General features: G+C 42.2%; 1 protein-coding gene and 2 long non-coding RNA genes across 7 annotated transcripts; 2 read left to right on the forward strand and 1 right to left on the reverse strand.

Annotated features, from left to right (window-relative positions):
• Positions 1-379: 379 nt before the first annotated feature.
• LOC127390803 (uncharacterized) lies at positions 380-5,339 on the forward strand. The gene is made up of 3 exons (XR_007890954.1): positions 380-824; positions 1,799-1,886; positions 5,101-5,339. It is a non-coding gene; the product is annotated as an uncharacterized LOC127390803 (long non-coding RNA).
• DMC1 (DNA meiotic recombinase 1) lies at positions 2,173-16,459 on the reverse strand. Of its 4 annotated transcripts, none has more exons than XM_051632760.1 (14): positions 15,998-16,459; positions 15,011-15,901; positions 14,339-14,383; positions 10,658-10,804; positions 10,271-10,353; positions 9,623-9,675; positions 8,679-8,720; positions 7,020-7,092; positions 6,264-6,355; positions 5,335-5,408; positions 5,121-5,235; positions 4,197-4,257; positions 3,536-3,652; positions 2,173-2,858 (listed from the first exon to the last, which is right to left on the reverse strand). In XM_051632760.1, the coding sequence occupies exons 2-14, from the start codon at positions 15,065-15,067 to the stop codon at positions 2,789-2,791; spliced, it is 1,029 nt and encodes a 342-aa protein (XP_051488720.1). In that variant the 5' UTR covers positions 15,068-15,901; positions 15,998-16,459; the 3' UTR covers positions 2,173-2,788. The 4 variants fall into 4 exon arrangements, with proteins under 4 accessions (XP_051488720.1, XP_051488710.1, XP_051488730.1 ...); XM_051632750.1 differs by having other exon boundaries at positions 15,011-15,098; positions 15,753-16,459; XM_051632770.1 differs by lacking the exon at positions 8,679-8,720 and having other exon boundaries at positions 15,011-16,459.
• Positions 16,460-16,644: 185 nt separating this feature from the next.
• On the forward strand, positions 16,645-18,432 carry LOC127390801 (uncharacterized). 2 transcript variants are annotated; one of them, XR_007890953.1, is made up of 3 exons: positions 16,789-17,121; positions 17,766-17,864; positions 18,107-18,432. It is a non-coding gene; the product is annotated as an uncharacterized LOC127390801 (long non-coding RNA). The 2 variants fall into 2 exon arrangements; XR_007890952.1 differs by lacking the exon at positions 18,107-18,432 and having other exon boundaries at positions 16,645-17,121; positions 17,766-17,972.
• The last annotated feature ends 4,513 nt before the right edge of the window (positions 18,433-22,945 follow it).

A 22,945-nucleotide genomic window follows, 5' to 3' on the forward strand; every position in this document is an offset into this window, starting at 1 on the left:
CCGGCGCTGCGCAAACCGCGGCCCTGGAAAACACCTACGCCTATTCCCGGAAGCCAACTACGCCGGCAGCGCGCTCCGCGAAGCACGGCTCCGCACGGCCGGCAGGTTACGAAAGCTGCGCAGCGTTCCCTCCTTGCGCCGGGTCCCTGCGTGACGACAAGGGGGAGGAGAGTAACGCTCTCTCTATTCCTCAAAGTCCGCTACGCAAGGAGTCAACCCCGTAAGCCCCTTCTGGACGGCAGGGGAAACCGCGGCCGCCGCGTACGTTGCTAAGCACACGGCGTACGCAAGTTGCGCAACTCAGGCTGGCGTCGGGCCAGCAGAGCCTGCGCGCTTTGCGTAAAATTCCTCGGCGGCTTGCGCGGGCAGGGTTGGAGGATTACGCTCGCTTTGCAGCGGAGTCGTCTTTGGAGAATACGGCCTTTCCCCTCTGCGCCCGCGGGCCCCGGGGAGGGCGGCCGCGGGGCTGGGAGACAATGGCGGCGGCGGGGCCTGGGGTTTTCCCTTCGCTTTTCCCCTTGGCAGGGCACCAGGGGGATGTTGGCGCGGCGCTGGGGCAGGATGTGTTGGCCTGCGCTGCGGGAGGCCGGGAGAAAATGGCGTAAGGGGCTCCAGCATGGGCCGTGCCAGCAGCCCCCCGCCGCGCACCCCCTGCTCAGCTGCAGGAGCCCCTCCAGAAAGGAAACGAAGTCGTCCTGTTCGCTCACTGTGGCGTTGTTGCAAGCGATGGAATAAGTTCCTTGGAAGGACGCTGGGCACGGTGCAGACACCGTGTTTATGGCCTGCTAGTGTTTTGAGTCCCAAATCAACGAGCAACTCAAAAGGTAAAACAGGCCATGAGGTAATTCAGTTCTCTAGTGCTGTGCCCACACTTTGAACATGCACTGAGCCTGTAGCCAGTCAGTCCATCCTGGTGCTGGAAGCCGTGCCTGGTGGGTGACCCGTGCCAGACCAGCCACACCATGAAGACTTGTCCCAGACCACAGTCCTACCATCAGCAGTGCTTTCAGGGCTGCCAGGTTACCAAAAATCAGTTACGGTGGCAGATGAAAAAGTGAATCCCCTCCACTTTCAGACCCTTGAAACAACATAGCCTGAGAGGAGACCCAGATTATTTACGGTTTTAATTTTGCTTGCTGTGTGTATGCATGGAATATATGAGAGAGCAAAAAGCAATCTTGGTGTTCAAAATAAAATGTTGGAAGAAACTTGGGCCTTTCTAAATGGGTGAGAGTCAGGTACTTGGCCATGAGATATAACTGCTTGGTGTGGGGAAGTCTGGCATATGCAAATAACTAGTTTCTACATCAAATGACAAGGGTTAAGCCATTCCTGGCACTCAAAGATCAGCCAGCCTCGGTGCCTTTGTCTCTTTAGATTGCTCTTCACTGTGAAAAACAGTGCGTTATCTCAGGAAAAATATCAAAGATATGTTAAGATACCGCTCAAGGAAGGCAGACTCTGGGTCTGCCACAGGGTAAACCCTGGCTACAGTGTCAGGCTTTTCTGGGATTAATTTCTGGTCATCACTGCCTTTTTACTTCATGTTCTCTTACCTGCATTAGTGAATCAAAATGAAAACATTCATATCTCTGAGGACAAGCTCTCTAACCAGACACCAAAGTTAGACCCATCCTGATCAGCATTTTAAGAGAACAAAGGAACGCCTTCCTTTAAAGCCTCTAATACATAAATTGTTGAGTTTCTTTGGAAACAAGCAATTCCGTGAGCATTTGAGGTAATGCAATCTGAACTGGTAGTTTGTCCTGTGATCCCACATTTCTTTCTTTACTCCCAGCTTCTTTCTCCCATCTGCCCAGTTTGGAGCCATGCCTGTGCTGACTGGCCTGCAGACAAGTTGAGTCTTAAGTGCCCATTCCCTCAGTGTAAGTACCAGTTTCAGCCTTTCTCCCCTCTCTAGCCACTGGTTGTGGTTTGGTTGTTTTGTTTTCTTTTGCTGCTTTTTAATATTTAATATTATTTAATAATAATAACCACCTTTAATATTCTGTCTATATTCTGAGACTGAAAAGGCAATTATATAAAGTTTGTTTCTTTAGAGGACTAGATAAAGGTTTTAAAATGTCAGCTTCCAGTTTATTTCTCGCATGACTGGTCAGTGGGATTATTGCAAGCGGGGTTTTTATCCAAAACACCCAAACATGAGAGGAGTGCTGTTCTAATTAACAATCTTTATTTTTTAACTTCAGTAAGAACAGTTTTAAAATGTTCCCTCCAAAAAATAGAAAATGATAAAAAAAAATACAAAATTATCTAGTCAAAAATGCCTAAAAAAATACATTTTAGGTAGCTGTTGTTCTTCTATGGTACATGAGATTCCATGAAGTGCTCCTGTCACTGCCTTTTCCATCTATTTCTACCAGTTTTACAACTGAGTTTATTCCAATTCTGTTCCATTTTGCACTATTCTACCACATAGACACTGTCTTTGAAATAAACTAAAAAAGAGTACACCAATCTCATGTAAAAGGACAGCTTTGACTTTCATAAAATGTAGGACGAGGATTCTTTGAACAATTCACAAGCTTATTTTTTAAATCTTTGTCTGCTGAAAGTTCAACTGAAAAATGAAGATCCTAAATGAACCAAATTCTGTTAAGATCAATAAAACTGAACTGTAGAGAGTTCATCCCAGTGTTCTCTCAAAAAATAAATCAAATGGTTCCCAACAGATAGAAGTGCAGCCAGGCAGCTGGTGACCTTGCACAAACCTTCATCCCAACTGCCCAGGTGGTTTTCAGCTGTACAGTTATATCCTTTTTTCTGTCTATTCTTTGGCATCCCCAATCCCTCCGGCAGTTATTGCAAATGTGGCTTCATTTTCAGGCATCTCAGGGCTGGTGGGGAAAAAAAAAATAAAATAAACAACTTGTGGGTTTCCTCAGGTTAAACTCAGTTGTGAAACAGCCCCCAAAATGTTTTAAGTGTAAACAACCTGGAATGTCTCCACATCTTTATACCTGTGTGCAAACTGTAGAATGTGACCAGTATTACTGAGATAAGAAAACGTGAAATCCACCTCTTGGAAGATGATGAACACATGGAAGGGGAATGGAGAAGGTGCAGGAGAAGGAAAGGTGCTGTCTGTGCAAACTCTTAGTTTCTTAGTTGAAACACTTGGTGCAGTTCCACTAGTGTGATTTTTAATGACTTGTGTCAGCCACAGCTTAGCAGGTAAAGTGATACTAATTGTGTCAGCAAAACTTAGCAATTTAACAGCTGTGGAATTTTCCTGCCATGAGATCACAAGTCTTACCAAACTACTTGATGGTCTTCTTTAAGAGATAAGCATCTAGTGGGATTTATGATCAAAGATTATGTAATTTAATGTATGCAACTTTTAAATCTCTTAATTAGTTTCTCCTGTTAGATTTTCTCTCGACCTACCATCCAGAAACATGGTAAGTTAAACTATGAATTGGCTGTCAAGCTGTTAAGTTTCAGTACCATGAACTTTGCTACCTTATGGATGCTCATAACACAGCTTCTTCCCTGTGAAGGAAAGGTGATTTACCTGTCATATATCTTTGCAATACGCAGCTCCCCTCTCCCTTTCCTCAAACTGATCCTGGTAGTCGAAGCATGAGCAAGGATGTGGCCCCCAATGGGCTTTTTTGGGTCTGCCTGAAAGCTAAGTTAGCAAGAAAATTGTCCTGATTCACTGTGCAAATTCCATAGGTTAATACTGTTATTAACTGCCAGATGAGGCGCATAGAACTCAGTGATTAATAATAAATAGGTAAATAGATCATTAAAAGGACTTTATCACATGTACTTCAAGATCGGATGTTCAAATGCTCAATGCTGCCATAATTTTCCTCTCATTAAATTAAAGAGGCTCAGGAAGTAAACACTTTAAGTTTCAAATATAAGCTGCTCCAAAAGAAAACAGGGTGCTTTCCCCATACTTCTTATGGCTTCTTCTCTTCATTTAAGCCATAGTGAAAGAAGCCATCCTGCCAGGCAGCAGGTAAACTTAAAAAAACTCATAAAAATTGAGAGAAACCTGTAGGTGTCAGCCATGAATGATTCATCATACTAGAGGGGCTGATGACCAATCTGGACCTTTATTTCCCTGCCTCTTGTTCCATACAGTCTCAGCTCTCATCTCTGTTATCTTATGTGATACAAATGAGATTAAATTTTTGAAAAGAGAATGAGAAAAGGTGTCTTACGTCATAGTTGCTCCTGGATCAGCAGTCATCTGGTTGGTCACAAACACAGCCACGTTATATTCTGCAATAGAATGCAAAGAAGGTGGACTGCATTCAATCAGAATTTCAAAATATTCTGCCACCCATGGTAAAAGCAAGGCTGATGCTGAAGCACTTCAAATTTCAAAAGAAAGGGAAGCAAATATTCTTTATATCTAATGGATGGAGTTAATCAGGAGACAGCCTAAATTTGCTCCTGTGTGACTTTAGCTGTAATACTTACGCCAAAAAAAACCCAACACTTTTCAAAATTCACTGAACAAGTCTTTCTCAGTTCCCATCTCTCTTGGCTCCCTGCCCCCAGCCCACTCTCCTTCCCTTTGCCAGTATTTTTTATTTATTTATTTATTTACTGTGTGGAAAAACAACAGCAACAAAAACATTTACTCATTCCTCATCAACATTTCTGAGACATTCCAAAGAGGAGGGATCCTATTCATCCTGTCATGATCCCTCAGAGGATTGCAAAGTACTAGGAACATGGCAATGGGCCCAGCTTTTTTGTCTCTCTCTCTGCCTTCATCCTTTTTTTCTGTTCTTCATGTTTCTCATGTATTTAAACTGGCAAAATTTGGAGAAGACAGTTTGTCTTACTGGGTATTTGTCCAGTTCTACAACCTGTTCTCTCATTTAGGACTTCTCTTGAGAGTATTCCTAGGAAAACTCTGCATGTTGAATAGTTCTAAAGACTCCTTAATCAATCATCCTGAAATAAGGTACTATCAGTTGAATCTTTTTGGTAAATGATGGCTGTAAAGTGAAGAAAGATTCCCAGGCCAGTGCCTGATTGTTAGTAGACTTGGTCTAGGAAGTGGTTGTGCTACAAACGGCTACTGTTTCAGTAACTCCTGTCCATGTTTTCCAGGTTTTGCAATGTTCCCTTACCTTCTGATATTTTTTGGAGCCTTGACAGCATCTGAGCGAGTTTCTGTTGTCGTTCAGCCAACTCTCCACGACCACTGAAATCCACACGGAAAAGTGCCATTATGGAGTCAATGATCTGCATTGTAATTTTGCTAGATAAGTAAATATAGTGGGGGAAAAAAAAAGGAAAACCTATTCTGAAAGCAGTAAGCATATAAATAAACTACTCTTGTACCAACAGCTTGAAGATACCAGCTTCCTCATGGAACTTGGCTGCGACGTAGTCAAGCAGTTCCATCTGATGTTCACCTGGTGGGAAGTACAGTTGCCAAATGAATTTAGGACCAGAAAGGGCTTGAAGCAACAAAAGCCTGAATTTTAAAATTCCACTTTAGATGCCCTGTTTATATTTTCACTGCCCACAGTTTTAAACCCAGTGCCCAATAACAAGCTACCTCTACAGTAACCAGCAGTGCCTGTGCTTCTGCAGGTTCCAGCTTCCACTCGCTGAGCTAACAAAACTTCTTTGTGAAAATCCTCACAACAAAACTTAGCATGGAGACAACGTTTTTTGTTGTTGCTGTGTTAAGAACTTAAAAGGAATATAAACATTTGAATTTAATGTTGAATTAAATGACACAGAGATATTGAATTAAACACATGTTCACGTTTACATTGTACACTTAAAAGTCCCATTTAGAACTTCCTTGAAGTTTTAATGCAGTGTCCTGTGACCAAGTGTGTTGGAGCTGTCCCTAGAAGGTTCCATTCACAAGATCGTAGAGAATTTCTCAACAGCATTTATAGAATTAGCCTGTATTGAGATGCTTGTGGTTACATTAATTGGTGCTCATTTTACTAAGATGCTACACTGACACTTGTCATATACATGGCAGAGTTCACTAAATGTTGCAGCAAAACCTGCAACACTTTCTTGTTTATGCAGTGCAGCTGAGCTGGAATACTTCACTGACAAAGCCTACTTGGTGTACAAGGAGCAGAAAATGGGGAGGCAAGCTTACCACTTATTTTTTTAGCAACAGAACATTCTTCACGATCCTCGGTGGGCAGTCTCAGTTAATAAACAGAGGACTGTTAAAACAGGAGCCTTAGAGGAAAAAAAAACCCACATGGATATCATGCTGGCTGCAACAGTGGTCTTACTGGTGTAGGCGCGTGCGTAGAGCACGTTGTCGAGCACAGCGTCGGGGTCAACGCTGAAGCGGTCAGCGATGTCGCGAAGACGGTCCGGCCGGCTGACGTTGCTCAAAGTTAAGGATTTTCTCTTTGAACATACCCTGCTCTGAAAATAATAAAGCTCCACTCCAAAACAGAACTGTGGAAAAACAACGAAGGATATTTCTTTTGATCCTAGAGAAGGCTGACTTTTCACGCAGTCCCACGCACCCTAAAGATAGTTTAGGGTATGGTGATTGTTTTGTGTTTAGAGTTTGAGGTGGGGAGTTTGACATATGGATATCTGTGCTCTAGGAATTTAGCTGTGAACAAAACCTATTTATACACAGTCTACCACAGATACGAAGTGTTAAAAATAGTGTTGGGTACTTAGATGAATTTCTCTTGAAGTAAATAGAAAAGCTGTTATCACCTGTGTCATTATGAAGAAGGCATATTAGATCTAAAAAAACCCACAACAAAACCAACCAACCAACCAAAAAAAAACACAACCAAAAAACCCCAAACAGTTAAAATCTGTATCCTAACTCTAGTTTTTCCAGGTTGGATTACATCAAATTATGAAGAAAAAAGGGCCACTACACAATGTGGTCTCCAGACTTTCTATGTCGGTTGTAATGTTTTACATGTATAAAGTTATCTGGAACCTCCTCCTTGCTTATAACAAAAGGAACTGTCTCTCCAGCTCATCCTACCTGTAGCTTTCAACAGTCCAAAAGATACAAAGTGTTTTCAGTATCAATGAAGATAATTTTTCCACCTGTATATCCATTTGGTCCTGGAAGCTGAGCTGTCACTACAGTGAATCATAGAAGATGAAAATGAAAAAGCAGGAAAAATACTGTCTTGCTCCCTCTATAATTGTTTTTAATGCATTATGAATGCTTATCCATATCACAGAGAACCAGCAGTTTTAATCAATGTGAAAATCAAGTCTTAATGCCAGCTTGAGGAGAAACTCAAGCCACTTTTCTCAATTGGGGATCAGATGAGATTAAATGAGTGGTGTCAGAATTGCGTATTACTCAGTACCACCACTAAATCTGTATGTGTTCTATTGAAAATAGGTAAGGATATTATTAAGAGGTTCTTAGGCACAAAGCATCCTCTTAATCCTCTGCCCAAATGAATGCTATTGATTTAGTAGGGTTTTTTTTTCCAAGCTGTAATTCATATGATCAAAAATTCTTTGGCTATGAATTTTTCCTGATATGTCAATAGTCACTGATTGCAGGTTTAGTCTCTCTGAAGTGAATAAGCTAAAATAATTCATTCAGTTGTAATCACCCATACAAAAGGATATGATTCTGCTGACCATTACTGTACTAAATGGAAGAGGCCTTATTTTTCCAGAAGGTGCCACAATTCCCTTTACAATACAGGGTTCATTTAAAGGAATATTTGCCTATCCACTGTCTGGTAACTATATTCCAGCCGCATTAGGAGATTGGTTATTATTTACTGTCATTTACACATTGAGAGATATCACTGGGAAATCAGAGTCCTGCTGTGTTTGGCACTGCTGAATACAGTGACTGCCAAAATCTTTGTTTATCCGGTTACTGTCAGCCAGTAGTATCCTTTCAGTGCCCTTTCAGAATGTCATATTCAGCAGAACCCCTTGCAACCAGGAAATTAAAAGAGTTGCTAAGAAAGAATCCTGCCTGTGCCCTTTTCTGGACAATGCTTCTGTCTACCTGTAACCCATATTTGTGCTTAGCTTTTCTAAATGGTGGCGTTTCACTGGTTTCTCTAAGACAGTCTATTATCTTAGAGACATAGAACCATGAATGGTTTGGGTTGGAAGGGACCTTAAAATCCATTTAGTTCCAGCCCCCCTTTATGGGCAAGAACACCTCCCACTGGACCAGGTTGCTCCAAGCCCCATCCAACCTGACCTTGAACACTTCCAGGGAGGCGGCAGCCGCAGCTTCTCTGGGCAACCTGTGCCAGTGTCTCACCACCCTCATAATGAAGAATTTCTTCCTAATGTCTAATCTAAATCTCCCATCTTCCAGTTTTAATCCATTACCCCTACACACCCTTGTAAAAAGACCCTCCCCAGCTTTCCTGTAGCCCCTTTGGGTACTGGAAGGCCACTATGTGGTCTCCCCTGAGCTTTCTCTTATCCAGAAAAAAAAAAAGGGGAAAAATAATAATAAAAAAAGAATCTTCTCTCTCCTTGTGGCAAAACTTACACTGATATGAGCACTATTAAAAAGTAATAATTTATATGAGATCTCTATTCAAAGACAATTAGTGGAGGTAAGAGTCACCAGGTCTGTTTCACTGTATTTCTAGATTCTGGTTTGTGTTTAATTCTGGTATAGTTGTAAATATACTGGGAAGAAACTGCTCCCTGCTTTAAGGCAGTGCACCTACCACAAAGGGTGTGTGATAGCTGGGTTTTGCCTGTCCGGAACTCTGTTAAATAAAGAAGACCAACAAAAAAAACAAGTCAGGGTTTCTTTTTCTGAGTTTGCCAGATTCAGGAGTTACTGCAGTGAGAAACACTCTCAATTACAAAATTCACCTCTATCTCTACCTTTTTACATCATTTAACCCAAATTTACAGATCATATTCTGTGCAGTAGAAATGTGTCACATAAAAAGCAAACTCTGAAATGCTCTCACATTATCATACTTGACTGCTGGGAATTTTTTTTTCTTTTCTCTGTAGAAGTCAAATACCACATGGCATCTGTGAAGAAGTGTTAATTGAGGTGTGGGGGTGGGAAGAAATGGTGGATTCCACTGACCTGGCCCAGTTTCATTTTCAGTAAAATGATCAAGGAGAAGCTTTTGAGTTCATTAACCGCATTATATCAAGCCATGTCAGTCTGCAGTTCATCTTTTCTAAAGAATATTGTGGTTTACAAACTCTTATTTATTACCAGAGTGTTCATCACTAGCTGATAAAATTTACTATAGTAGTAGCTTAACTGTAATTTCAAAATCTTATATAAAATGCAGTGTATCCTGTGTGTGCATAAATAAAATTACTTTTATGGCAGTTTTGTTACTGGAAAGGAACAGAGACTGATTCCAGGAAATCTTCCCTGTGGGACAAGTTAGTGTTAATGATGTCATGTTGTACAGAATCAGTATGTCCCAGGTCTGATGATTACTCAGCTCAAACTTAGTCTGCAAGCAAATGAAGGAGGAAAAAAAGGAAAACAGTAAGATAAATGAATTCTTTCTTCTTACAGTCATGCAAGTACTCATGACTACAACTTGATCAATTTCTTAGAAGAGAGCTTGATTTAAAATCTGAACTAAGTTGCAATTCTTTGTTCAGTGATACTCATTTAACATTTTTTTCTCACCTCCAAAGGCCTCAGTGATTGCCATGCTTTCAATCCCACCACCCAGAAGTTTACTAAAGAAAGGGAGAGAATATTATATAGTTAAACTCACAAGAGGAAAGTAAAACAGAGAAATTCTGGCTACTTTAAGAAAAGTTGTTTCTGCCCAAAACCCCTCACTTGATGCATTAAATGCAGAACACTAAATGATCACTAATTCATAAAGATTCAACTTGGTCTCAATGTTCCTTTCTGTGTGCAAGTGAAAGATCTGAATAAATTATCACTGAAAAGAAGGGAGAAAATACCTTTGAAAATATAATATTCCATAAAAATATCTAAAGCAAGGTCTTGAAGACTTACAGTTTCAACCTGAGTCCTGCAGGTTGCTTTGAATAGATAAAAAAAAATGTGATAGGCTTGGGATTTCTGGATGCAAACTTCTGATTATTTAGAATGGCTGTACAAAGTCCAGTTTCCCCTGGTTTTGTTGTTTACTGATGCAGGCAGCTTTGAGCCAGCACTAGCTCCAAATGCAAGGTAACCTACATGTCCTAGCTGAGTATTTGTTCCTTTATACTTCTGTGTCTCATTAAAGACAATAAATATGATTACTGAAAAAAAGAAAAAAATTGGACTAAGGGGGGATTTAAGTAGAGATCAGCTTACTCAAATTCCTGGCTCCCAGTGGTAATATGAAATACCATCTTCCGTTTTTCACTGTACTCAAAGGCAGTCAGGAAGCCTGGTTCCTAAGGAAGACCATAGAGAACAAGAGAAGTTTGTTTTAGCTTTAACCTGAAGCCAAAGTGCAATATACCATATAAATATCCCTCTCCACACTAGCCTCATTTACACAGGTTGGGTAGGAGAAGCACCACAGCATTAGTCTGGTTGCTGTACAGTATCAAAGTATTATTCCTTTAGGGTAATGAGCAGAATAGTTTTCAAAATCATCTTGATGATGTGGTGAAAAAAATCTGTGAAGAGAAATGTTGCACAACATTTTTGAGAGGCCAGCATAAGTTTTAAGTATCAGGAAAGGGACTGGCTTACAATAAGCTTGTTTGCAGCTTCTTTAATCTTGTCCACTTTGGCCTCTGAAAGCCCTTTCACATTGCACAGTGCCCGCCTCGTGGTCATCTGAATTCCTTTAATTGTGCAGATCCCAACTGACTTCAGTTTTTTAATATCTGCTACATTCTGTGAAGAAAGTTTTCTTCCATGAGTACTCATGACAGTTAACAACTAAACCGTGAATATTTGAAACACATTTTATTATACGTTTATGGTTAATTGTGCCAGTCTTTCTAGATCCAGGCTGGTAGTAGGGAAACAGCAGGGATTATTTCAGATAGCGTGGAGCCCACCATACTAAACTCTGTAACACTCAATCTGTCCTTGCTCCCTTAGCGCAGATAATCTGTAAACAAGATAATCTCATCATGGATTATTGGGAGCTGGCTCGCAAGGACTGCCAGAACTGCTGCACTGTTTCTGCATGTTCACAGCGTGTCCAGTTTAAAGCAAATGTGTCCTCCAGATCTGACCGACACTTTGGGCTGGAGTGAATTTACTAGTTTTTCATAAATTGTGTACAGCATGACCTCAGTAAGTGCCCTACAGACAGATTTTGCCTCCTCTCACCTCATTTTATGATTCTGACATCACTGGAAACATAAAGGCAAGTAACAGATTACTCACAAGAAGACATACCATGTGACAAGTTTGGGATAATACTTCAATTTACCATTTCCAGGCAAGATTTTTCCTTGAAAAAAACTATGAAGTTGATGTATCATCTATTTATCTGGAGCGTGTGGGTGCATATGACATAAGAACGGAGGGGGTCTAGGTTAGAAATTAGTCATGTTCATTGGGAAGCTTATTTCTCATTCAGTGATGTGGTTTTTGATTATTACATTAACAGAGATGGATAAAATCGGTCACGAATAAAAATTACTCTTCCACCCCAAAAAATATAATAACCAGCAATATAAAAAGAATCAAGTGGTTTTATTGTATTTTCCTATTAAGACAACAGAATACTGCTGCAAAGAGCTTTTTCTGTAGACCAAAATTTAAAAAGTGTTACCCTGCTTCTGCATTTCTTCAGTGGCTCTGTCTTCCTGGTCACATCAGCCTCAAGGCTGTTCTGCATTACAAGTCTTTGTGTGGTAGACCCAGTTACAGAAGTCCTTGTTCTCTCCCTCAGATACACCTCTCACCAACAGCTTATGTACCAACCAAGGTCCTAGGACATATACCTCCTCAGACTATAGTTCAGTAGTTCAACAAGACAGACATTGAGGTGCTGGCATCTGTCCAAAGAAGGGCAAGGTGCCAGAGAAGGGTCTAGAGCAGAAAGCTTACAAGGAGCATCTGAGGGAGCTGGGGTTGTTTAGTGTGGAGAAAAGGAAGCTGAGGGGAGGCCTCATTGGTCTCTACACCTACGTGAAAGGAGGAAGCAGTGAGGTGGGGGGTTGGTCTCTTCTCCCAGGTAACAAGTGACAGAACAAGAGGAAATGGCCTCAGGTTGTGCCAGGGGAGATTTAGATTGGATATTAGGAAAAAAACCCTTCCCTGAAAGGCTTGTCAGGCACTGGAATGGGCTTCCCAGGGAAGTGGTGGAGTCACCATCCCTGGAGGTGTTTTAATAGCCTTGTAGACGTGGTGCTTAGGGACCTGGTTTAGTGGTAGACTTGGCAGTGCTGGGTTAATGGTTGAACTTGATGATCTTAAAGGTCTTTTCCAACCAAAATGATTCTGTGGTTCTGTGAATACTGTGAAGTGTTCAGCAGTACTCCTGGCTTAACATACTGACATTCCTGCCCCCTTAACACCAGCTGCTTGTCCTGATCCTTTACCTTAATGTTGCAGCCCTCTCCCTGAGGTGGGAAAGGGAGCAGGCAGAGAATTTACAAACAAAAAAAAGAAAACCACATGTTTTGATGTGGTAATTTTTTGACGAACTGATTCACAAATCCAGTTCACAGCGTGACTACAAAAGCAGATGTGCCAGGAGAAGGGACAGCATGCTCCGAGGGCAGGAACATTCAGCAAAGTCTTGGGGTCACAGCACCTTAATTCCTACCAAACACTTCTGAACTTCAAACCACAGCCTAGGTTGTGCTAATCTGACTCTCTTTGTGGCTGCACCATCAGATCTAGGAAATATTTCTCTCTCTGCTCCTAGGAAAACCTTTCTAATCCCACAAAAAATATTTATTTAAGCAAATGAATCCAACAGATATGGATCATTGTATGTTCACACGAAGATTTTAACTGTGAGAGCTGAGAAGAAAAGCTTTTCCTGGGATGTGGTAATAACCACAGGAAAAAGAAAAGGAGCAGGAAACCCTTACTAAATCAGAAGAACAGCCTAAGTAATTATTCTTTATTTTCAAGATCTTTCATGCCTTAGTATCATTCTCTGCATACCATGCTTCATTTAATATTGACAGGCTCATACAGCTCCCTTACAGCTCACAAGGTCACCCTCTTTGGTCAAATTGTTGTATTTTTAACACAATAATTTGTGCATTTTTCCTATGTTGCCCCACAGTTAGAGCTCCTGCCCTCGTGATTCTTCTTCAGAACTCTCTTTAAAGCTGTCAGTGAATTGCCAGTAAAAAAATGTTGCAAACAATTACACTGCTGACACGCTAAGCCCAGTAACTCTAGTGCTGACTAACACTGTCTCAATGTGTCTGTGTCCTCCTCATCTATACCCATTTGCAGTAATTTGTGCTAGAGTTAAGTCTTCCATTATTTCAGGCAAACCCAGCTTCTTATTCTGCTTCTGTAACACTGAACCTAATAAGAATCATAGAGTCATAGGGGTTGGAAGGGACCTCTAAAGATCAAGTCAAACCCCCCTGCTGCAGCAGGAACCCCTAGGGCAGGTCACACAGGAACATGACCAAATGGGTCTTGAAGTCTCCAGAGAAGGAGACTCCACAACCTCTCTGGGCAGCCTTTTCCAATGCTCTGTCACCCTCACAGTAAAGAAATTTTTCCTCATGTTGAGGTGGAACTTCCTGTGTTACAGCTTGGTGCCATTTCCCCTAGTCCTATCACAGGGCACCACTGAAAAGAGACCAGCCCATTCTTGACATCCACCCTTCAGATATTTATAGACATTAATAAAGTCCCCTCTTAGTCTTCTTTTCTCAAGGCCCTCATAAGCCAGACTCCTAGATAAGCATATAATATTAATGATTCAAATAAAGAGGTGATATTAATGCAATAACAATTATTATATTACAATGATTATATGAATTAATATTTAATGAAGAAAATGAACCACTTATTTCTCTTACTGCTAATACTTTCCTCACTCCCACTCTATCCCCTTCACCAGTATGATGGAAATAGTCTAACAGCAATTGTCACAGTGTAATTTCAGAGGCACCAGAAATGCAGGAGTAATTACAAAGATTGGCAGGAACAGGAAGTAATCTATCACACAGTTTTCAAATAAATTAGCACATTGTTGGTTTTTCAAGAGTGCTGGGCGCTAAATACTTTGAATATCTTGCCACTTTATTTAGGAATCTGACAGGAATGAGATTTTCTGCAAACCTGTCTTATCACCAAAGGCAACATTTCTCTACACATGACTGATTTAGAATGTATTGCAAGAAAGAAATTCAGTTACTTGTGTCAATGTATAAATGCTTTTGGAGAAATGACCTTACAGTAGCTTTATGTGATAAAGTCATTGCTAATACTTACAATTCCATGCTTTTGTAGCAGGTCAATATCCTGAAAAAATGATTCCTGAAAAAATAGCAGAAAAAAAGAAAAAAAGCCTTTTCTTGTAATTACACCTATTTCACTATGTGTCTGTTTTGAATTTGTAAACATTTACATTATTTTCCCTAATAATACATAACTTGTTGCACTGCCCAAATAAGAAAAGCCACAGTGAGACAAAAAGGCCTACACATTTCCTATCCCCTTCTTCATAAACTGTATTTTCACAGGCAAGTCATCCTCTGCTGTGCTAATAACACTTGTGTTATCATCATCATCTTGATTCCTTCTGCCACAGTTCCTCAGGCTTTTCAGGCTGATGACCATTGCTTGGAAACATAAAACTGATAGTCCCCTTGCATTTAACATAGAAGTCTAAAATACAAGTAAATAATGATAATCCCATTAAAAACTGTGCATAGTTTTGAAAGGTTAATGTTGAGCACTTGAAGAGCAAGGCTGTACAGGGACTAATAGAACAAGATTTTCTCAGCATTAGACTGGAACAAAATTTTAAAAGCATTTAACTCCCTGATGGTCTTTGGGGACCTCCTGCCTCTCCTTGGATTTCATAATACTATCAAAATACCTTCAAACAAGGTATTTTGCACCTATTTTCTGCACTTATTTTCCAATTAACCATAAGTTTACCTCATCATCATGGTATCCTGGTTCTTCTTGGACTACTTGGTCCTCCATGGCCTTCATTGTGAAAGAGCAGGCAATAAATTAGTGATCACTGCAGGGAAATGTAAACAAAGATAGTATTGGGGTGGCAATAAATTAAAAAATGACTGTAAAAGGACTTTTAAGAAGTCCTTGAACTACAGAACCTTCTCAGTGTGCCATCACATACAGATTTAAACTTCCACTCTGCTTCCAACTCTTTTTACCAGACTAAAAGAAGAAAATCTACTGTGTTACTCTCAGATGAACAGGTTTGGCTAGAAAGGGTTTAAATGGAGTCCCTTTTGTTAGTATTTAACAGAAATATGACTATAAAATAAGTTGTTTCCATTTCAGAACGCTGACAATTATGGAATGAGAAATCATGCCTTCTCATCATGCCTTATATAAGAACAATAATTACAGCAAAACATTAATTAAGAAAATATTTGAAGAAATTAAAAAACCATCTTTGCTTCAAATACTGAAAGAAGAAAAACAGGTAATGCAAAAGGCATTACAATGGTGTTACAATCCCCTCCTCCATGAACAATATCCTCCTGAAATCGATATAATCCTGCACTCCAGGCACAGCTGAAGAAGTCATGGGATCATTCTCCCACTCCCCATCCTTAGGCAATTGGCATCCCACAGCCGAAAAACGAGGCAGACCCAGGCCTGTGCCTTCCTGCAGGCTAGGAGGGAAAACGCAGAAATTATACCACACCCGACTGAAAGCTTTAGGGATGAGCAAAATCCTCCTGTTTAGTGGAGAAACCTCCTGCTGCTGGTACGTTGGCACACCGAAGACCCAGAGCCACCGCTGCCTGCAGTGAACCAGGTAACAGGGTGAAAGTCTGAGACAACACAGCAAATCTGTGAAGAAACAAGGATCTTAGCGAGGAAGCACAAACACGGTTGGGCCACCCCGGGTGCCCCGACCCTGCTGTTACCACCCCAGGAGCTACTCACTAGGATGGGTGAGCAAGACCTGCGCGCTACACTCCTTTCAACAAATCACAAAATAATGGAATGGTTTGGGTTGGGAGGGACCTTAAAGGTCATCTAGTCCCAACCCCCCTGCCATGGGCAGGGACACCTCCCATCAGACCAGACTGCTCAGAGCCCCATCCAGCCTGGTCCTGAACGCTTCCAGGGAGGGGGCTTCCACAACTTCCCTGGGCAGCCTGTTCCAGTGTCTCACAGTGAAAAATTTCCTCCTAATGTCCAACCTAAATCTACCCTCCTCCAGTTTAAAGCCACTTCCCAGTACAGACTGTCGGTGTGACAAGGACCAGGCCCCAGCACGTGGCAGGTTTTGAACTGCCAGGAACGTGGAAGCTGACGTGACTGGAGCGGAATTCGTGCCCCACATGAGGGGCAGGAGAAGCTCTGACCTGCCCCGAGGGGTGCCCTGGTGGAATTTCACGTCTGTTGTCAGAGGCAAATAAATGATTAATCATGTATCAACACAGGGATCTATTTGGCTTTTCCTCCCCAGCCGCCCTTTCAGGGGGCGCAAATCCCCGTTCCCAAAGGGCGAAGCACCACAGAACTCCCCTCCCCCCCCCCGGGCGGGGCACAAACGTTCCCCATCGAAATCACAACCACCGCGGAAACGCAGCTGGTTTCCCGGGCCCCTCCGGGAGCGCCGGGCAGCCAGCCAGCAGCCACGGTACCCCCGGCCTGGGAGCGGGGATCCGAGCTCCCGACACCCGCCCGCTGCTCCCGCAGCGCCCGGCGCCTCCCGCGGGGACGGACCCGGCGCCTTCCCCGCACGTTCCCGCCCTCCCGCCAAAACCGCCGGGCGGGGCGCGCGGGCTCCTGGCGGGAGCAGCGACCCGCCCTTCCCCTGCCGGATGGAAAAACCAAACGAACGTGGAGCGGGGTTGGCTGGGGGGGGGGGGGGGGTTCGGTTTGACACGGCGCAGCCTTTGTTTTTCCAGGGTGCCACACGCACGTCTTCCTGAACGGGGCGAGCGGCGGGTTTCCTGTCGGGCGGCCAAAGCCTGCCGGAGGGCCTCTGTTTGCAAAAGCTGGAAGATAAACGGCTTGCCTGAAGCCACAGGACAAGAAGATGAGGCCGAGTCACACACGTGAGCTTAACCTGCCGTTTTAAAAGGGTGGAAAAGGTGCTTTTTAGGATACGAATACTTCTGCGGGTCTGCAGTCTTCTTGGAGACAATATTTGGAAAGCAGTCACCCGTTTTAGCTTGCCTCTGGTAGCACCCTCGGTACAGGACAGCATGTGAAGGAGGCCTTGGCATACTTGTGTGAGCAGGAAGGGTTCCTGGCTGCCCCTCGGGGCCCCTGCCTCGCTGGGCCAGGGTGGGGGGGTTCAGACGGCAGAAGGGATGGGAGCATCATCGCGGCGAGTTTCAAGGCGCTTCTGATTAACTTCCCCACCCTCCACCCACAGGAGGACAGCCGCACACAAGTTTCGTTAAGTGCTAGCCAGGTCAGGAAACCTACCAACAAAACCCACAGCCCCTAGTCTACACCAGCAGCCAAACCATCAGCACACCACAGGAGTGCTCACAGGGTCCCCCGTCAAGGCATCAAGCAGTTTATGGCAGTGCCTGAAGTCTAACTCGGTGTGCCCAGGGCTTTGTCTATACAGAGGAACCAGCTGGCACTGCTTCTGAAAGCTGCATTATTCCGCAAGAGCTATTCCAGCAGAGCACTTAGGCAGACAGTCCTTGAAGGACAAATTCCTTCACAAGGTATGCTTTTATTCCAGAGCAGAATGCACACGCCGAGAGGGATCCTTCTGGTGCTGCTGAACGCCTCTGCGGCAGCCGGTGCCTCTGTAAACAACCGTCCCTCCGTTATCCTTCTGGTTTGTAAAATTGTTCTCAGAGGGGTCAATGAATGTATAGAACCTGAAGATAATTTCCCACCCCAAAGCGCTACTCTGGGCAATAAATTACATTCTGTATCCTCAAAAGGTTTTGAGATCATTAACCGCTCGCTTGGCTTTCACCTGGCATTGTGCGATAAAGTCACCCCACATACCCCATCACGTTACACACCAGCCAAGTGAGCTGAGGCATCCCAGAGTCTGCTCTTTCCCTCCTACAGGCTCTGCTGCTGACCAGTGCACCTCCAGCTGCATCTCAGCCGCTGGCAGTAAGACACACCACTGCCATCTGCATTTCTTCTCACTTGAGATCTTATCCCAATGCCATAAAAATACTAAGTATCCAGCTGGTTTTTTTCATCCTCACCAACCATTTTAATCCATGGTTGCAGTAGGGGTGTCTTGTTGGTTGGTTGGTTTTGTTTTCATACACGTTTAGGTAAAGCTAGTGCCTTCTCTGATCATTCAAGGTGGCAGTTCGCTTGTTCTTAACCAGGACAGAATAAACCGATATTTGGCTTTCCAGAATAAAATCCATAAAGATTCAGCCTGAGATATAAGTGTACATTTATGTCTGGATTGTTTTGGAAAAACTGTGCCTTCTGGTTTCCATAGGAATGCATTTCATACACAGTTGGTCCCAGACTAAAACGGTGACACACGTGAAAATCTTCCCAGAATTACAACATGCTTCTGGGCAAAGATGCAGCAATTTCTTCATATTCCTCAGCCCTTCCTTCTCTAGCAGCAATTGTTTGGAGTATTTTCCCTATAAAGTTGAAAATACACATTGAGGGGGAGAGGGGAATAGAGAGGGAAAGAATACTGAATATTTCAAAAGCAATCCAATATGACCAGGGTAAAAACTTTCTTCTGTTTCCTATAGCAAAGGAACATACAGAGGGAGAGTTCAGCACCGTTTTAGAAGTTGTGTCAGCTATTACCTCCCCAAAATTCCCCAGATTCACTGATCATTACAGCCTTGCATTGAGGTCTCACTGTAGCTACTTCCTCAGTCACATCAGAATTAATGATCACCACTTCCCAAACAAAATCTGATTAAAACCTTTCTGCAAGGAAGTGCCAGGCAAACAGATTGCACCTCAGTCAGTCTCAGGAAAAAGCCATGCTGCTTTAATGTGCCCTGTGGAATTTGCACAAAATAATCAATACTACACTGTTGGGAGTGATTCTGCATTAAAAGACACAGATTTTGCCACCTTTAATTTACCCTGAATTAATTATTAAGAATATAGTATAGGATTAGATATCTCCTTTCTGTGTATCAAGATGCCTTGTCCAAACTATGGTTCAGCATTGCAGCTCTGGAGGAAATGAAGGATTAGAGGGCTGTGCTCATTGATATTAAAGAGGTGCCAGGTCAAGTCAGGACCACAAAAGGTTGGGTGACTGGAGAAGAAAAGATGCCAAAGATAATTTATTGATCTCAAAACACAGACTACACAACTCAGGCATGGGTATTTTTCTAAATGAAAAAGAAATAATCTCTAAATATGTTAAATATACAAATACAATAAGTGATAGTAGTCCAGGCACCATAAGCTTAATCTTCTTTGTGATAAATTTGATAGGTGATTTTGAAATAAGTAATTCCTTCTATACAATAAAGGATTACATTATTAACAAAAAGCAGACTGGAGTAAATAAGGCCACTCTTAAGCTCTGCAAAACCTAAACCCAGTTAAGAGGCTTTCTGGAGGCACGCATCAGTATGTTGTCTGCAGAGTCTAACAACAAGCAAAGGGAGTAAGAAAAGCATTCCTAGTTGAGAATGCACAAGAAGTTTTTTATTTAAGGAAAGAAGAGCAAACTAGCAATTGAGAACAGTGGGACTGAAAGGAACATCAAGAGATCATCTAGCTCAAAGCAGAATCAGCTAAACTTGGCAGATGTCTGTTTGCCTGGGGAGGCTGTGGATTTTATTTTATCAGACGTTTTTTAAGTAAGAACCAGACAATTGCAGTGCTTGGCTATCCATGCCATTACCCTTATTTTCTACCATTCACTATGTAATGCAATTTTGCTTTCAAAAATATGCAATATACTTTGAGCTAACTTATGGTTTTAAAATGTCAGATAACTGGGACTCTTAATTCTTGCATATTTGTGTTTTCTACCCCAAAAGAGAAAATATACCAGCATAAGCACTTCTAAAATGCGCTCAAACCTGAGGGATTATCTGGTTGTGTTACAGCTTTTAGGGCCAACACATTGTAACCACGTAGCACTGTAATACTGCATAATTTGCTGTAACATTTGCACTGAATTTGCAAGGCCTCAGGACTGTGGCTTGCCAGGCTTGCTTTGTTTGAACTCTCTCCAACCCTTCTGTACCTTTGTTTTACTTGATTAGCTGTGACAGCAGTTTCCATGATTGACTAGGTCTATTTGTTTTATTTCTGCTTATCTCTGCATGGTACAGCCATCATTTTGTAGAAAGAGCAGTAACAAACAGTTATTCTACGTAGAATGAGAGATTTACAGTAGCACAAGGATGCAGTGTAGATGTAGAGAAATGCAGGCCTGGTGCAACAGCAGAGAAATGGTGACACAAGAGGTGGTGCAGAGGAGCACAGACACTCAGAGACAGCAGGCAAGGCACAGGCTTGGCACTGGAGACTTGATGGCTATAAACAACTCAACACTGATCAGAGAAATGCTGACCTGGATTAAACTGGTCTTAGGGGTAACAAAGAGAACCAAAAAAATAGAAACTAACACATATAATAGGCAGTGCATACTGTACAATCAGATGCAGCATCGCACTGCAGACCAACAAAAAAAGGTGTCAATGCTTGCTAGCAAACATCAAAATGACAGCCAAGTGGATCCTGGAACAAGGAAGGAGAAACCATCAACATGGCAATCATCTTCTCCCAGCAAAGGGCTCCAGATGCTGACAGCTGTCCATATCATTCCCTGCAACAGACACCAGAATGGAACCACCAAGCTTATGAACCCCAGGAGGAGTAGAAGGGTGAGCGAAATACAAGGAAAAAGTTAGAATCCAAGAGGCAGATGTGTTACTATTTAATAGAAGTAAAATGTATTATTATTCTTTCTGTAAGTCATATTCTTCATTTCACTGGTAGCTGATAAATTAGAAGGACCTCAAGGAGCGCCTGAGCTACAAGTAAGCTAGCAGCAAAATGAACAGATGCGGATTAAGCTCATATCCTGATTGTAGCTAAAATTCAGTCCTTTAAAAATCTCTTACTGAGCACATTGCTAACCTGTGGTTGATGTATATTAAAATCTTGCAGTATTGCAAAAAGCAGGTTTTTTCATTTTTAACAAAATAATTCTGTTCTGTAATTTATCAATCCCTGCACAAAAATATCTTATTACAAGAAAAAAAAAAAAAAAAAAAAAAAGAAAGCAGTTGGGGCAATATTTATACCCCAAATCATGAAATGTGTACTTTGGGAGATACAGGTCTTTTTTTACACTGGGAGAGCTTTCTAAATAGATTTTGCAAATTCCAAAATAACTGCTCTCAACTGACTCCACATACACAGATTTTTGTTCTGCATCTTGTTCTTGCACCTTGTTCTACTTTAGCTTCAGCAACTTCATGATAAACAGGAATAACAGGCTAATTATGAAATGGCTGCCCACATATGTAGCTAAGTGGGCGCAGTAATATAGCAGTTACATACATCTTTGTTCATTTGAATTGACCTCCAAGGTCAGATAAAGAAAGCAGTAAGAAAGTTTATTTCCTATGGAACTGTTATCAGTCTTTGAAGTCGGTGTCCATGCCACCAACAAGCTTGCATTTAAATTAAAGCTTAGTCACAGACCTGGTTAAAGTCCGTGGGTGAATCACCTTCATTTCACTAACTAAACAAGAAGAATTGACTAAATATTCCTCCCTTTGCAGATGACATGGGAAGCCACCACCCAAGGGAATGATGTACATAATATGGAGGCACTAGGGATAGGTCTGAGTGGCCTACAGAGCATGGCCAGGCTCACCTCCTCCCGATGGCTAACATCTCCTGTTGCAGGTCTCAGAGCTTTGGTCTGAGCCAGCAGGGCATTTCTTGTGCGCTCCCTTATCTAAATGGCTTTGCATTTCTCCTGCTTGTATGCCCTCTGGTGCTCGTCTGAACAGTAAAGACGATGGGATCAGGCAGCTGGGGGATGGGGAAGAGAGACAGGGAAAGGTGGTCTCAGCAAGGCTTTGGATCAGTTTAGCTGTTTGGTGGACTTCCACCATTAGGCAGAGGGACTTCTCTGGGAGTGAATGGAAATACAGCAAGTAGAATTTGCCTGGCAGGAGCTGTGTGCATGGGTGGATGAGACAGGCAAAGAGAGAAGCAACAGGGATTATTGCTTCAAGAGGAAGCTGAGGCAGAACACTTGAGTTAACTGCAGTAACTCATCAGAAAGGGAGTTAAAACAAGAAAATTGCTCATGGATGCATCTACCACGCTGCAGAACACAGGACTGTGTGTGTATTTTTCACACCAAAGAAATTCTGACTTCTAATACAAACAAGCTGGAAGTACTGTAAATATTGTCTTAACTGTCATGGCCAAAAGAGTCAATGCTGCTCTAACATTCACACATCAGCATTGAAAAATAATCTGAAAAAGACACAAAGGAAAGCTGTTTTATCCACAGAACATGAGAGATCAGAGTATTCCATGCTACAGCTAAAAAAAGCTTAATTCATGGAATGTGGTTGGTTTCTTTCCCCCCCTCTAATACACTCCAGCTCACAGAAGCTGAGTGCTTCTGTTGTCAAGTAGGTTGAATAATGACTTTGACTACACTGCTCTGTTTTCTACTCAGGACAGCATTTGAATTGGCATGCTTCAGAAAGAAGAATGTATTTAAAGTGCAGCTAATAGAATATTTTTAATTTCCAGGTCACAACAGTATTCACTGGTCACATCAAAAAATGCCATTTTACAAGAAAAAACATTTGTAAATTCACACTTGGAAGAGGCTCAGCATTGGAATTCAAGACCTATCTTAATTTAAAACAGAACAGAATTTTGAAGAGCCTCAACTTGAAAAACTAATAATTT

Source organism: Apus apus, chromosome 1 (assembly GCF_020740795.1).
Source record: "Apus apus isolate bApuApu2 chromosome 1, bApuApu2.pri.cur, whole genome shotgun sequence".
In the NCBI taxonomy this organism is placed as follows: Eukaryota; Metazoa; Chordata; class Aves; order Apodiformes; family Apodidae; genus Apus; species Apus apus.

Excerpts from the sequence above, each read along its gene's own strand:
- DMC1 (XM_051632760.1), bottom strand. The coding sequence starts at position 15,067 with ATGAAGGCCATGGAGGACCAAGTAGTCCAAGAAGAACCAGGATACCAT. Across the intron at positions 10,354-10,657 it reads AAGCTGCAAACAAGCTTATT|GAACCAGGCTTCCTGACTGC; the intron begins GTAAGCCAGTCC and ends GGTCTTCCTTAG. Across the intron at positions 7,093-8,678 it reads GCTATCACACACCCTTTGTG|TGACAGCTCAGCTTCCAGGA; the intron begins GTAGGTGCACTG and ends GATTCACTGTAG.